The 13021-nt window shown below is 50.6% G+C and overlaps 2 protein-coding genes across 3 annotated transcripts; both read left to right on the top strand.

The window, feature by feature from the left end:
• Window positions 1-492: 492 nt before the first annotated feature.
• BDBG_00226 lies at window positions 493-3049 on the top strand. Of its 2 annotated transcripts, XM_031719798.1 has the most exons (5): window positions 493-1054; window positions 1114-1845; window positions 1947-2204; window positions 2316-2476; window positions 2582-3049. In XM_031719798.1, exons 2-5 carry the CDS (start codon window positions 1586-1588, stop codon window positions 2809-2811), a joined length of 909 nt encoding a protein of 302 aa, XP_031575686.1. In that variant the 5' UTR covers window positions 493-1054; window positions 1114-1585; the 3' UTR covers window positions 2812-3049. The 2 variants fall into 2 exon arrangements, with proteins under 2 accessions (XP_031575686.1, XP_002628980.1); XM_002628934.2 differs by having other exon boundaries at window positions 493-1845.
• A 1548-nt stretch (window positions 3050-4597) lies between these two features.
• On the top strand, window positions 4598-12763 carry BDBG_00227 (myosin class II heavy chain). Its single transcript, XM_031719799.1, has 2 exons — window positions 4598-4798; window positions 5053-12763. The coding sequence occupies exon 2, from the start codon at window positions 6081-6083 to the stop codon at window positions 12594-12596; it is 6516 nt and encodes a 2171-aa protein (XP_031575687.1). The 5' UTR covers window positions 4598-4798; window positions 5053-6080; the 3' UTR covers window positions 12597-12763.
• The last annotated feature ends 258 nt before the right edge of the window (window positions 12764-13021 follow it).

Genomic DNA, 13021 nt, shown 5'->3' on the forward strand with positions numbered 1-13021 from the left:
GGAAGGTTGAATTCTGCAACTAAGTTACTTGCGTAGATGCTGGAAAAACTTCAGTCCGGGAGCTTCTTATTAGATTGTGCAAGGCCTCGCCTTCGCCGCACGCAAAATTACCTACCTACCTTACCCTATCTATCTATCTTGGTTAGCAAGTTACCTGACGCTTGGGCCATTCCCTTCCCTTCCCTTCATTTCCTCTCACTTTCATGCTACTCCGTACTATGTAACTACAGTACAACATACATAGCTTCTATACGAGTCTCAAGAATAAGAGATCTTGATTTCACAAGGCCTTCAGATAAGTTGCAATTTATTACTAATTACGTAGTGAGTGGTTATAAAAGCCCACTTTGTAGTAAACTAGTACGCAGTAGATCTTGGATTCGGATTAGTAATATCTTATTAATCACCACCATGATGAAGCTTCCGCTAGTAGTTATGATAAGTTAAGCAGAGGCTAAGAAAATGAAGCCGCCCCACCGAACCGAAACCAAACCGATATAAAATCTCCCACCGTATAGTATTGTATTATTCTCCTCGAACCTTGTGTCGTCCGGCGACTGTGGCTAGTGGTTACAGAGTCGGGCTGCTACCCTGCGAAAACTGATGGAGTCCTACTAGTAGTAACTAGTCCAAGGGCCCGCCGGACGGACTGGACTGACTGCCGTGTTGTGTCCCAGACTCCCAGACCGGATGAAACCAAGGGTTAGGGTCCGGTCCTTCCATTACCTGGGTCGGGGATCTATGGATGGATTGCACCCTAGGGAATCTTGGGACTTCAAGGGACGGGATGGGATGGCGAGAGGGAGAATTTTATTTTTTATTTTAATTTTATTTTAATTTTCTTGCTTGGGCAGCAGACAGACGATGGGCAGGTAATTGGAGAATGAATCATTACTACTTATCATTATTATTCTGTTTGTGCTGTATGGAGTAAGATAAGATGTTCCACAGCTCCATTATTTTTAAAACAATAATAATAGGAGGTAACAACTCCGTAAATATTCAGCCAATTTTGATGAATTGGGGGGAGAAATAAATGGCAGACAACGAAAGGGTCCGAAGAATCCGACCCCGACCGACCCGTGGAAAGCCAGACTGACTGACAGATGACAGACAAGACAAGACAAGACAGACGGACGGGACGGGACGGACACGCGCCCAGGTGAGGGTGGTGGTGGTGGTGGTTGGTGGCCTCGGCGCCACTGCTCAATATCTGTCGCTTCTGCTGGGTTTCTTCTTCTTGCTCCTTGTCATCGTTATTATCGGTCTGTCTGTCTGTCTGTCTGTCTGTCTGTCTGTCTGTCATTCATTTTATAAACTTCTTTATTACCTTTCGTTCTCTGCTTTTTGCCTCTCCCGAATATCGTATCCATTCATTCAGGTTCATTCCCTTATTTCTTTATATTTCTTTCTTTCTTTCTTTCTTTCTTTCTTTCCTTCCCTTTTTCACTCCTGAAACACCCATCAATCAGTTCATTTGAACAAAAAAAATCATTCCCTCGGTCGAACTCGATTAATACCAAAACCTCACTCGTCCCTCACTTTTCGGAATTACAAAATACAAAATTAAAAAAAAAAAAAAACGATGCGTCTCTCCCATCTCCTCCCGCTCACCCTGGCAGCGGGTCCCGCCGTGGTTTCCGCCGCCGGCACCTTCGGTTTCGCCCTGGGCGTCAAGAACCCCGATGGAACCTGCAAGTCGCAAAAGGATTTCGAGGACGACTTTGATGTCCTCCAGGCTCATACGAAGCTCGTTCGTACCTATTCGGCGAGTGATTGTGATAATGCCTTGTTTATCCTCCCCGCCGCCGCGAAAAAAGGGTTTAAAGTTGTTCTTGGGATTTGGTGCGTAATACATCATATATATATATATATAACTATCTACGTTATATGATTAACAGAAGACTAATTCATATGTATATATGTATATATATATATCTATATAGGCCCGATGTACCGGAATCCTTCAACGCCGATGTACGGGTGCTGCAGAAGGCAGTCAAGGGACATAAGGACGTCATCTCTGCAATCACCGTCGGCTCGGAGACGCTCTACCGCGGCAACTTCACCGGCCCAGAACTCTTAGAGAAGATCAATGAAGTCAAGAAGAAGATCCCCGGGGTGCGGGTAGGCACTGCGGACAGCTGGAATAAATATGACGATGGTACCGCTGATGCTCTAGTCCTTGGCAATGTGGATTACTTGTACTATGCTTTTCTCTTTTCTTTTCCCCCCTGTTTTCAAAATGGACAGATGGGGGGCTGTGCTAACCGTGTGTGGTGTGGGCTTCTTCTCCTCTCTTTTTTCCATTCTAGCCTCGTAAATGCGTTTGCCTTCTGGCAAGGCCAGGACGTCCAGAATGCCACCGCCACCCTCTTCGATGACATGGCCCGCGCCATGATGCGCATCCAGAAGCTCGCCGGTGCCCGTGCAAAGGACATCTACATCGCTACTGGTGAAACCGGCTGGCCAAGCGGTACACTTCCCTTCCCTTTCCCTTTCTCCCCTTGCCCTCACCCCCCCCTTCTCTCCCTTATAACCATAACTGACGATACAAAAATTTTTTTTTTACAAAAAACAGATGGCGGCTCCAACTACGGCAAGGCCAAAGCAGGCACTGCCAACGCCAAGATCTTCCACGACAAGGGCGTCTGCGCGCTGCTGGCGTGGGACGTGGATGTGTTCTTCTTCGAGGCCTTCGACGAGCCCTGGAAGCCCGACAGCGTCGGTGATAACGGCAATGCTGCCAGCGAGAAGCATTGGGGCATGTACACGGCGGATCGCCGGCCGAAGTATGAGGTGCAGTGCTAAGGGGGTGGGATGTAGAAATGTAGATCGGGAACTTGTGGATTGATTTTTGATTTTTGATTTTCCTTTTTTTGTTGGTAATTTTTGTTCGTTAGAATTTGTGTTGTAGTGGGTAATTAATTCCATACGGGGTATGTATGTAGATGGGTAGATTAGATAGGGGGCATCGGTGCACCGGGCAATATCTTTTCTTTCCTTTTACTGCTGTTCTAGTTTTTTTTCTTTTTCTTTTTTTTTTTTTTTTTTCTTCTCCCTCGCATTTGCTTTTGTGGGTGTATGGTTGGTGGTGGTGGTGGTGGTGGTGGTGGTGATTCTCCTGTACTCTCTCAAACTCAACCTGAAGAAGAACATCTGGTCAATCTGGTGTTGTGATACAATAGACGTGGTTTTTTTTGTAAACCTCTACACCATGGCATTTTCTATAAAAAACGAATCTAGCTTTTCTGCTTGTAAACTGTAAATTATCCCATTCATTTCGCACATAATCTTCCCCCTTTACCATGTTTGGGTTAGATATCAGACCAATGACTGGGGTAATAACAGTACAGTCGCACATTTCTGCGGAGAGACGCGTCGAGAAAAATTAAATTAATAATAATATACGGAGTACTCCGTACATACACCGTATATGATAATAATTCAAGGATCAACACCGACAAGGCATAACTATGACGCTCACAGGTACAGGTACTGGTACATCTCCTCCCAGCAAAATCGCTAGTAATCACAAGTACATGTACTGTACAGTACGTGTACCTTCAACCCGTTTGTTATCATATTCCGTTCCCAATAATAATAATTAAATAAATAAAAATTCGCAGTCCCCCCGGGAGGCTAACGTATCCTGTATTGTAAGGAGGGCGTATCGAGCCACACGACCGACCAATCATGCAAATGGCGGGCGGGTATGGAGCGGTAAATACCAATACCGCTTAATCTCGCTTGAGTTTGCGCCCATTCCCTTTTTGGCTTAAGGGGGAAAAGGAAAATAAAATAAAATAAAATAAAAATAAAGGGGACGAGGTAAGAGAGTAAGAGAGTAAGAGAGAGAGAGAGAGAGAGAGAGAGAGAGAGAGAAAGATGACTGGTGATATATGTTGAGAACTGTTACTGTTTTATATCTCTCTATCTGTTATTTATTAACTCCATTAATAACTTAATAATAATATGGACAAGGCACAAGGACAGGCACAGGACAGGCACAGCCAACGCTTAGTTAGAGATTATCCTCGGCGGCTCAGCAGCGCCATGGTTCCATCGCCTGTCTATCCACATCTTGCCCTTGACCACTTGTTTACCTTCCCGTCATACTATTACTACTACTACTACTACTACTACTACTACTACTACTAAGTTACTGTTATCCTCATCTCCGATTCTTATATATTCTTTTCCGTTTCTGTTTTTCTTTTTACTTCTACTCTGGCTCCCCCTTCTCCCCTTGCCTTGCGTGTCCCCCGTCCCGTCCCGAGCCCGACCGACCGACCGACCCTCCATCCCCATCCTCCGCCTACTAGACCAGACCCACGACCGGACTGGACTGGACTGGACTTGGACTTGGACTCGCTGCCCAACTCGTTCCGTCCACCGCTTGTCGCGTCAATCCTGTCAACGTGTTCAACGTGTCCACGCCACGAGCAAGCAACAGCAACCAAAGAAAAAAAATAATAGAAAAAAAAAAAGAAAACCCGGGGGGGGGGTCCAAACAGAGAGAAACTGTGTGGGAGTGAGAGGGCAAACCAATAATAAATAAATAAATAACCTGCCCAGTCAACCCCTCAGCGGCCAGTCCTCTTTTTTTTTTTTTTTTTTCTTCTCTTTTCTCTTTCTTCTCAGGTTGAACGAGGACCATCCGCGCCGTAAGAGGAACAACCGGCCTGCATCTTATCCCTTTCCTCCCATCCGCATTGATTTCCATGCTTCTTCAAGATTCCGGAACATATTCAGAGCGGCAAGCGGGTGCTTGCTGCTGCTACAGACGACACGGAAAGTACGTGATCTTATTTCTATTTTCTTTTTTTTTTCTTTCTTTTTTTTTCCCCCTTGGTTTCCTTGAAACAGAGAGGAAAAAAAAAAAGAAAAAAGAAAAACATGTGTCCAATCCACTCCTTATTCAGGCAAAATTCCAAATACTCCCCTTCCTCCTCTAATTCAGTTTTACAATGGGATGAAACTAAACCTATCCCTGCCATTCCTCACCCCAATGGACTAAACCTCTAATCCATCGTCTCCATCAATTTCCAGGCTCACCTTTGTCCGCGGATTCGGCCAACCCGGTGTTCCGTCTAACGTCTGTTAGCGGACAGAGCGAGACGGCTCCAGCGGAAGACCTCCCCATCGCGACAATACCATCTCTGAGGCGTTCGGTGACTCCAGGGGCTTCAGGCCTCCAGGCTGCTCCCTCGCTCGGATTGCTGCCCCGAATCCCTTCCCCGGCTTCCAGCAACAACAACAATAACAACAAAAACGGTGCCGGCGGCGTGGTCTCTCTGCCCTCGTTACCCAAGTACCACACTGAGTCAGATTCGCTCTCCTCGTCTCCCGAACACCGGAAGACTGATAGTAGCGTCTATTACACTACGGTCTGGGGCTCCCCGTATGCGACTCCGAGTCCTAAGCGATATCCCTCGTCTTCGTTGAGATATCATCGGCGGGAAGAAGAAGACGAAGACGAAGAAGGAGAAGGAGACTACAGCAATACTAATAACAGCGGGGAAGATTCTCCTTCGTCCACGAAGAGTACCCATCCCGAAGCAAGAAAGGCTAGTGGTGATAAGAGTAAGAATAAAAACAACGGTTCCCGAAAGCCATCCTCCTCGCGCGTCTCGAGGCGTTTCTACGGCTCTATCAGTCGAGGTGCGGCAAGGGGCCGACACGGGAATCCTATCAAGGATTTCACCGCAGAGTGGATCAACCAGTATCTGTCAGGACAGCAGAGAACGGAGCGTACAAACTGGTTGAGTGACGACTCGGCGGATAGCGGCACGGGTTCATTCCTGACGGCCAGAAATCACCTGAGCGAGGATCAATCGGAGGGTTGGCTTGGTCTAGAGTACGATTCCCAGGACGAGGATCTCCTCAAGACTCCGACATCGCGTACCTTTGGTCGAAGCATATCGAAGGACTTGCTTGTTCCTCGGGACACCCGCCGTCAGCCTCTATCTAGAATCCGACCAAGACACATCCCGAAGAAAAGCACGGATACTTTGAAACAGTCTGACTTTTGGGATATCGGACACGAACTGGACGGTGTTCCTGCTACAGCAGCTACCATGTCCGACAAAGAGGCTCAATCCAAGGCGGCCCTGAGCCCGCACCCAAACGGCTCGTCATCAGCGGGTGATTCGAGTCTTCCGATATCGCCCATTGATAAACCACTCCCTCCACCACCACCACCACCAAATGAAGAGAATGGCGGTGTCAATCACCCACCACCTCTCCCCGACAGTCCACGCGTTGCCCCCAAACAATCGAGGACGTCAACGCCTGCTTTTCAACGGCCGAGGAAGAAAGTTTTGTGGGGAAAGAGGCAATGTTTTATTGCATTACCCCTTGACGACCGTCGCGGTTCCAGCCATGGGGGCTTCTCCCTGCTTACTCCAGATGATGTCGACAACCGGTTGAAGGAGTGGAAGCAACAGGGGTATGATATTCGTGGCTTTGACGACGGGTCTCGGTTTGGAGGTTCAGATGCCAGCTCACAAAGTCGACCAGCATTCCCGGACCCATACGAATCTCTGAGGGAATGGCGGGAGAACAAATATACCATCAGCTTCCCCGATCAATCCGAGTGGGAAGCGTATGTCAATTTCCTCAAGGAGGAAAAGCTGCGTGCACTGGGTGTCTTCCTTGACCCCGATCCACCCGCTTCAGCCGCCGGTATTTCCCCAGGAGGATCATTGCCGATGAGCCAGGCCTCGTCGCAGTTCCCTACTAACAACCATCCGTTTTCTCCGCCAATCCCAACATCCTCCGCGGCGAGTAATCCATTTGGGCTACCCTCGAGCGCCTTCTCTGCACCATTCAGCCAAGCTACCCTGGCAGCCTCAACACCTGGTGCATTCGCGCCCCCTGCCGCATCACCATTTGGCTTACCGACCAGCTCCTCCTTCCCGACCCAGCCTGGCCTCATCGGGGTAGATCATTCGTTTAACAGTCAAGGGTTCCCTTTCATGCCCTTCCAACCAACCCCCCCTGCTCAGAGTGCTTTTGCGTCTCCGAATTTCTTCGTTGGGCACCAGAGTGGTGTTTCTCCTGTTGGCTCTGGCGCGAATAACCTGGCGACCATGAATAATATGAATTCCATGCTGCCGCCTGTTTCGCCGATGGCGTCTGATGATGCGAAACAAATGCAGTTGCAGTTTACCGGGACATCTGGTTTGCTATCGCAGTTGCAGGGGCCGCTGCCCATTTTATCTCAGCAGCAACGACAGCAAGAGCAACAGCAACAGCAGGAGGTAGATTCCACTGAACTCATTTCCCCGCCTTTGGCGGATTCGGATACGGTACAATCCCCATCATCGGGTCCGGAAATCGCACATCCAACCCCGCGCGGACATCGCCATAACGTGAGTGAGACGCTACAGAAGGGCGTAGAGCAGGCTGAGTATCACCTGGAAGATGCGATTCGGCGTCAGTTGGAGGAAGATGATAAGAATGAGGGTGAGCATGAGCGCGACCCCGCTGATGACTTGATGAAGTCTCGATGGGCTGTTGCTGAGGAGCCGGTGTCGAACCTGTCCAACGTCCAACAGGCGAAGGTGCTACCGCAGCAGCGCCTCTTCGGTGAACGGAACGATGGTAAGGAGGATGAGGAAGATCTCCCGCTCGATGCGTCCGACATCGATACAAACCCTAGCCTCTCAGGCTCCTTCCACGGCCAGTTTGGCAACCAGCAGAACAGCTTTGACTCCAGCTCCCATCACCAAGCGCAAGCCAGCGTAACCTCTTTCAAACAACGACACAGGTCGCGCACGTCTGTCTCAACACTCAATGTCGAAGCGAAGGAATTCGACCCATCTGGCTCCTTCGCGTCCAATACCTTTTCTTTCACGGGGTCTACCTTCCAGCCACCGCAACAACCACATTATTCAAATACGAATAATATCTTCCACCCATCACCATCCATATTCAGCCCGCGGGTGTCGCAGCATAGCGCTACATCCTCCAACGCCTTCAATGTGACTGCCCCATCATTCGCGCCGATCGGGGGCAGTAATACTACCACAACCCCTTCACTCTCCTCAAATACCAACTTCAACTTCTCCACCGCGTCCTTTAACATAGATGCACCTGTCTTTAACCCGGGCCGCAGTTTCGCCTCAGACACCACAGCGGATGTCGCTGGTACAACGCCCGTGTCCGGCTCCGAGGCTGGCGGTGGGGCCTCCACAACGGCACCATCATTCACAGGTGGCAAGATATTCGGCGACTTCGACGCGTCCTCCCTAATCATCAAGCCGGCCAAGCGATCAAAGGCCATTCCGATAATTCGACCTGATGACACTAATACTAATAAGACTAATGTAAATAATAATAATAAGAAACCTGCGGACGCAGCGGGGAGATCTGGGCCGCTTGGTCGGGAGAAGCGTGCTAGGCGAGCGGGGAGTGATGGGGATAGGGAGGTTGAGTTTACGCTCCCGAGTCAGAGTCCACGTGGTGGTGGAAAGGGGGATGATGTGGCACCGCTTAATGATATAGTCGCGCCTGCGGATTGGAAGGAGACCGCGACTCCGGAGCCCGAGTTGGTTGTGGAGGAGGCAAAGGGGCACGAGGAGATCAGCTCTGGTCCCAAGGACATTGCTCCTGCCGCTCCTCCTACTACTGTCGATACCACCACGCCGACTGCTGAGGACCTTACTCCCATCTCGAAAGACACGCCTATTAGCCAAACTGCGGAGTGGCGGCCGTTTGAATTCAAGAACGGATTCGAGGCTGCTGCATTTAATGATGCGTTCCCTTCAGGTCCTGGGCGTCATGGTCTCGAGAGGAAGACAGACTCCAAGGGACAGGATCAGAGTGAACGAGTGACGGATGATACTGCTGCTGTCACTGTGGAACGTGCTGAAATATCCTTTAACGAACAAGACTCGAATACCGTGAATAATGAGGTTGTTGCTGGTCCATCCAAGCTATCGTCATCGGTGCTAAAACCCACCGCGGCGGCCTTTGAATTCAAACCTGCCGCTCCGTTCGTTACCCCAGCGCCAGCTCCCGCTCTTACCAACGCTCCGGCTCCGGCGCCCGCCACTGTTAAACAGGCCCAACCACCATCCAGCCAAAAGAATAACGTCGGTCTCGAGGGCTCCCGATACGCTGTGTCTACAACTCCTTCCTCACCACCGCCCGCCAAGTACCTCACAAATACCATTGCTCAACCACCTCCTCAAGTTGAAGCTTCCGGAGATCTAGAAGAGGAGGAAGAAGAGACGTTGCCACTGAGCGGAGTGATGTCTGGTTCCGAAGAAGATGCTGAGCACGATTCCATCGACGAGGCAGAGATTGATGCCGTCATGAGGCAGCTGAACGACAATAACTCGGATCTCGGCATTGAGCGATTCAACACCCCACAGCCTCCCAACCAAGAAACGTTTGGACACCAGTTTACTAGGCCACGACTTGTTCCTAGCCATGCAGTCCGTAGCAACGCTCCCAGTCCAAGTCTACGAGGCGGCCAGCGCGGCCTCGGCAACCTGTCCAAGATACACTCAGAGTTTGATGGGCAGTCTCAGCACCTGCTCTCGCCTCAGCGAAGTGCTCTTAGCGGCAGTAGCCAATCCCCAATACGACATCTCAATAACCCTGAGATCGAGCATGTGAGTGATTGGGATGATGTTGTTTCTGTGGCCGAGGATGCGAAGCTCCGAGAGAGAAGCCGTTTCTTCGACAGACACGTGAATGAGATTGTTGGTGGTATCCTAGAGAACCGTCTGGATCCGCTTGAGCGGACGTTATGCATCATCCAACAATCTCTCGACGTTCTTGCTTCGCGATCCGGCAGTCAGCGCAGGAGCGCTTCGGCTGAAGTTGTGGAGCATAGTGATGCAGATGACGAAGATGAAGATGATGACGAAGACCAGACATTCATGAAATACCGGTCCAGATCTCCCTTAAACAGGAGGGACAGACGTGTTGATAAAATCAAGCAAGCTGTCACTGAAGCGCTGGCTAGCCAGGTTCCTCGTATTGAAACTATTGCTTCACCTCTCCCGCCTCCAGTCCCAGCTCCCGTCGTTGATCTTACGGAAATTCAAAATGCGCTGGCTGAGCTGAAGACGCTTGCTGCGTCCAAACCGGTTGAGCCAGCTCCAGAGCCACCAATTGATGTCAGACAGGTCATTGTCGATGCCATTTCAGAACACCCCAAACTTAATGCACCTGTTCAATCTGTTTCGCACATCGATAACATGGAGGCGCTTAAGTTCCAAGTTGAGGGAATGCAGACCATGCTACGGGTTGCTGAAGAGCGGGCCGAGAAGGAGTATCAAACACGCAAAGATGCACAGGATTCACTTGCACAATGTCAACGGCTTCTTAGAATTGCCGAGGAAGACGCAGCCCTTCACCGCGAATCGGCTATGAAGGCTGAAGAAGCCCTCAAGGACCTAAAGGAGCGGAAACTTCCTGAAACAGAGCGGATTGAGAAACAGGCTAAGCTGCTTCAGGAACAACAGGAGAGTTTGCAACTCACTCTCTCGGAGCTGTCTGTGAAAAATATTACCCTCGAAGAAACTCTGGATGAGTACAGGGTCTCTGGAGAACACTGGCGGTCGCAGGTTGAGCAGGTTAAAAGCGAGAATAAGGACCTTAAACTTACAATCAACCATATGAAGAGGCAGATCGAGGATAGCATGGCTGCGAGACAGGGACTTCGCAAGAAGTTTGAACGGCTCCAGGAGGACATGGCCAGTGCGTCTGGGAACCTTAGTTTCTACGAGGCTACCTGGCGGAAAAAGGAAGCGGACCTACTGGGCAAGAACAATGCTCTTCGCGCAAATTACGAGCGTGAAGTTAAGTTGAGAGAAAAATTGGAGATGGAGGTTGGCGACCTCCAGCAGCAGGAGAAGGAGGCAACCAAGCTGCGTTTCATCTTCGGACAATCGCAGCAGGAAAATGCACGACTTGAGGAGCTGCTGATGACTCTGCGACAAGAAAATCACGATCTGCAAAACAAGGCAGCGCGGTTCGAGCGTGAGTTTAATGAGGCGCGCGAGAGTAGCCATGCGGAAATTAAGAGGGCGAGGAAGTCTATGGAGAGCGATCTCGACGCGGCTAATAACCAAGTTAACTACGTTCGTGCCGAGCTGGAGTCGCAAATCAACAATCTCCAGAACCAGCTGGATAGTGTCAGGCTGGATGCCGATACAGCCAAGGCGAGACACGAGCTACAACTTGAAGAAGCCACGGATGCGAAGCGGCTGGCTCTCGCAGAAGCTGCTGAGTCGAAAGAGAATGCGCTTCAGGAGCAGCGGCTCCTGCACGAGCGCGGCCTCAATGACCTCCGCGAACGCCATGCCCGGGCATTACACAATGCTTCTGAGGATCGGCAGCGCGGCGAGTCTCACTTGATGGAACTGCTGGCGCTGCGCGATGAGAAGATTGAGCATCTGGAAGACAAACTTGTCCTCGTCGAAGAGAAGCTTGAGATTGCGAAATCAGCAGCGCGCGCGGCGGCACAGGCGGCACAAAGTGCCAAGGGTGCTCCGTCCCGGCAACGCCAGACACCCAGCCAACCAACGTCGCCGTCCATGACGTTCCGCAGAGGATCTGAGATTCCCGAGAAGATCTCCCCGCAGGCGCTACGGGAGTCTATCATGGTTCTGCAGGATCAATTGCAGCAGCGCGAAGGACGTATTGAGGAGTTGGAACAGGACCTCGCAGCCATTGACAAAGATGCACCTGCGAAGGTAAAAGAGCGCGAGACGGAAATCAACTGGCTCCGCGAACTCCTTGGCGTCCGCCTGGATGATCTGCAGGATATCATCAACACCCTCTCCCAGCCAAGTTTCAACCAACAAGCCGTCCGCGATGCTGCCATCCGCCTGAAAGCTAACCTGCAGATGGAACAACAAGAGAAGGAACGCGCCATGTCTGGCGGGAATGGCAATGGCAGCCAGCAATTCTCATCGCTATCCACTCTCTCCAACCTCGCTGCCTCCCCGCGCTCCTTACCCTTAGCCGCCGCAGCGGCCTGGGGCAACTGGCGCAAAGCGCGCGAGAACTCCGTCGTCTCCGACCCACCATCCGCGAAAACCAACGCCAATGTCCCCGCCAATGACCACCGCACCCCTTCCAAGGTCTCGAGCAATAACCCACCCAGCTTCCTCTCCGGTCTCCTGACCCCACCCAGCTCAAATGTCCGCCAATCACCAGCAGCATACAGCGCCCCTGCCCCCCTGCCAATGGGTTCCGGCAGCCGCCGCACCTACTCAGAAAGCCGACCACTAAGACACTACAACCATAACAGCGTCGGCGGCAGCAGTAGCAGCACCGGTGGCCCACGCAGGCCCTCCACGCGCCAACGGGAGAAACTGCCCCAGCAGCTAGAGTTGGAGCGGGAGCCGCCGACGACGCCGCCGCTCCTGCGCCAGTCGAGCTACGACCAGGACGCCGAGGCGAGGAGCTATAATGGCGACGGGTACGGTTCGTATGGTGGTGCCTATGGCGATGATGGCGATAGTGTGATTGGAGGGGTTATTTCGGCGGCGAGGGATGGGGGAAGAGATGGTAGCGGGGATGTTGGGGATGATGGGGATGAGGATGGGCCGTTTGGGCCGTCTATATGATCGATTTGTTGTTGATTGGGTGGAAATTTTAAAAACGAAGATGGTAAGAGGGTTTGGCGTGAGAGTATGGCCCCCCTCTTTTTTTGTCTTTCGTTTCTTCTAGATCTTTCATCTCTATCCTCCAACATGTTCCTGCATCTCTACAGACCAGATTGTGTAATTTCTTTTTTTTTTTTTTTTTTTTTTTTTTTTTTTTTTTTTTTTTTTTTTTTTTTGGTTTTATATTTTTTGACATTTATCTTATTATTTCGTTTTTTACATTTACATTTTTTTTTCTTCTTCTTGCATAGCGATCGATACCTCTTCTTCTCTTTACGATTCCATTCGCTTTTTGCTCCTACGGAGCACTGGCTACTCTGCCTCTATTTATATTGTACATTAATATCCCCCGATTTCCGTTCTTCCTCTCATTTCTAATCGTTTTT

Source organism: Blastomyces gilchristii, assembly GCF_000003855.2.
Source record: "Blastomyces gilchristii SLH14081 genomic scaffold supercont1.1, whole genome shotgun sequence".
Lineage (NCBI taxonomy): Eukaryota > Fungi > Ascomycota > Eurotiomycetes > Onygenales > Ajellomycetaceae > Blastomyces > Blastomyces gilchristii.

Coding starts and splice junctions, on each gene's coding strand:
- BDBG_00226 (XM_002628934.2), top strand. CDS start 1,586: ATGCGTCTCTCCCATCTCCTCCCGCTCACCCTGGCAGCGGGTCCCGCC. Junction 1,846..1,946: donor AAAGTTGTTCTTGGGATTTG/GTGCGTAATACA, acceptor ATATCTATATAG/GCCCGATGTACCGGAATCCT. Junction 2,205..2,315: donor CTTGGCAATGTGGATTACTT/GTACTATGCTTT, acceptor TTTCCATTCTAG/CCTCGTAAATGCGTTTGCCT.
- BDBG_00227 (XM_031719799.1), top strand. CDS start 6,081: ATGTCCGACAAAGAGGCTCAATCCAAGGCGGCCCTGAGCCCGCACCCA.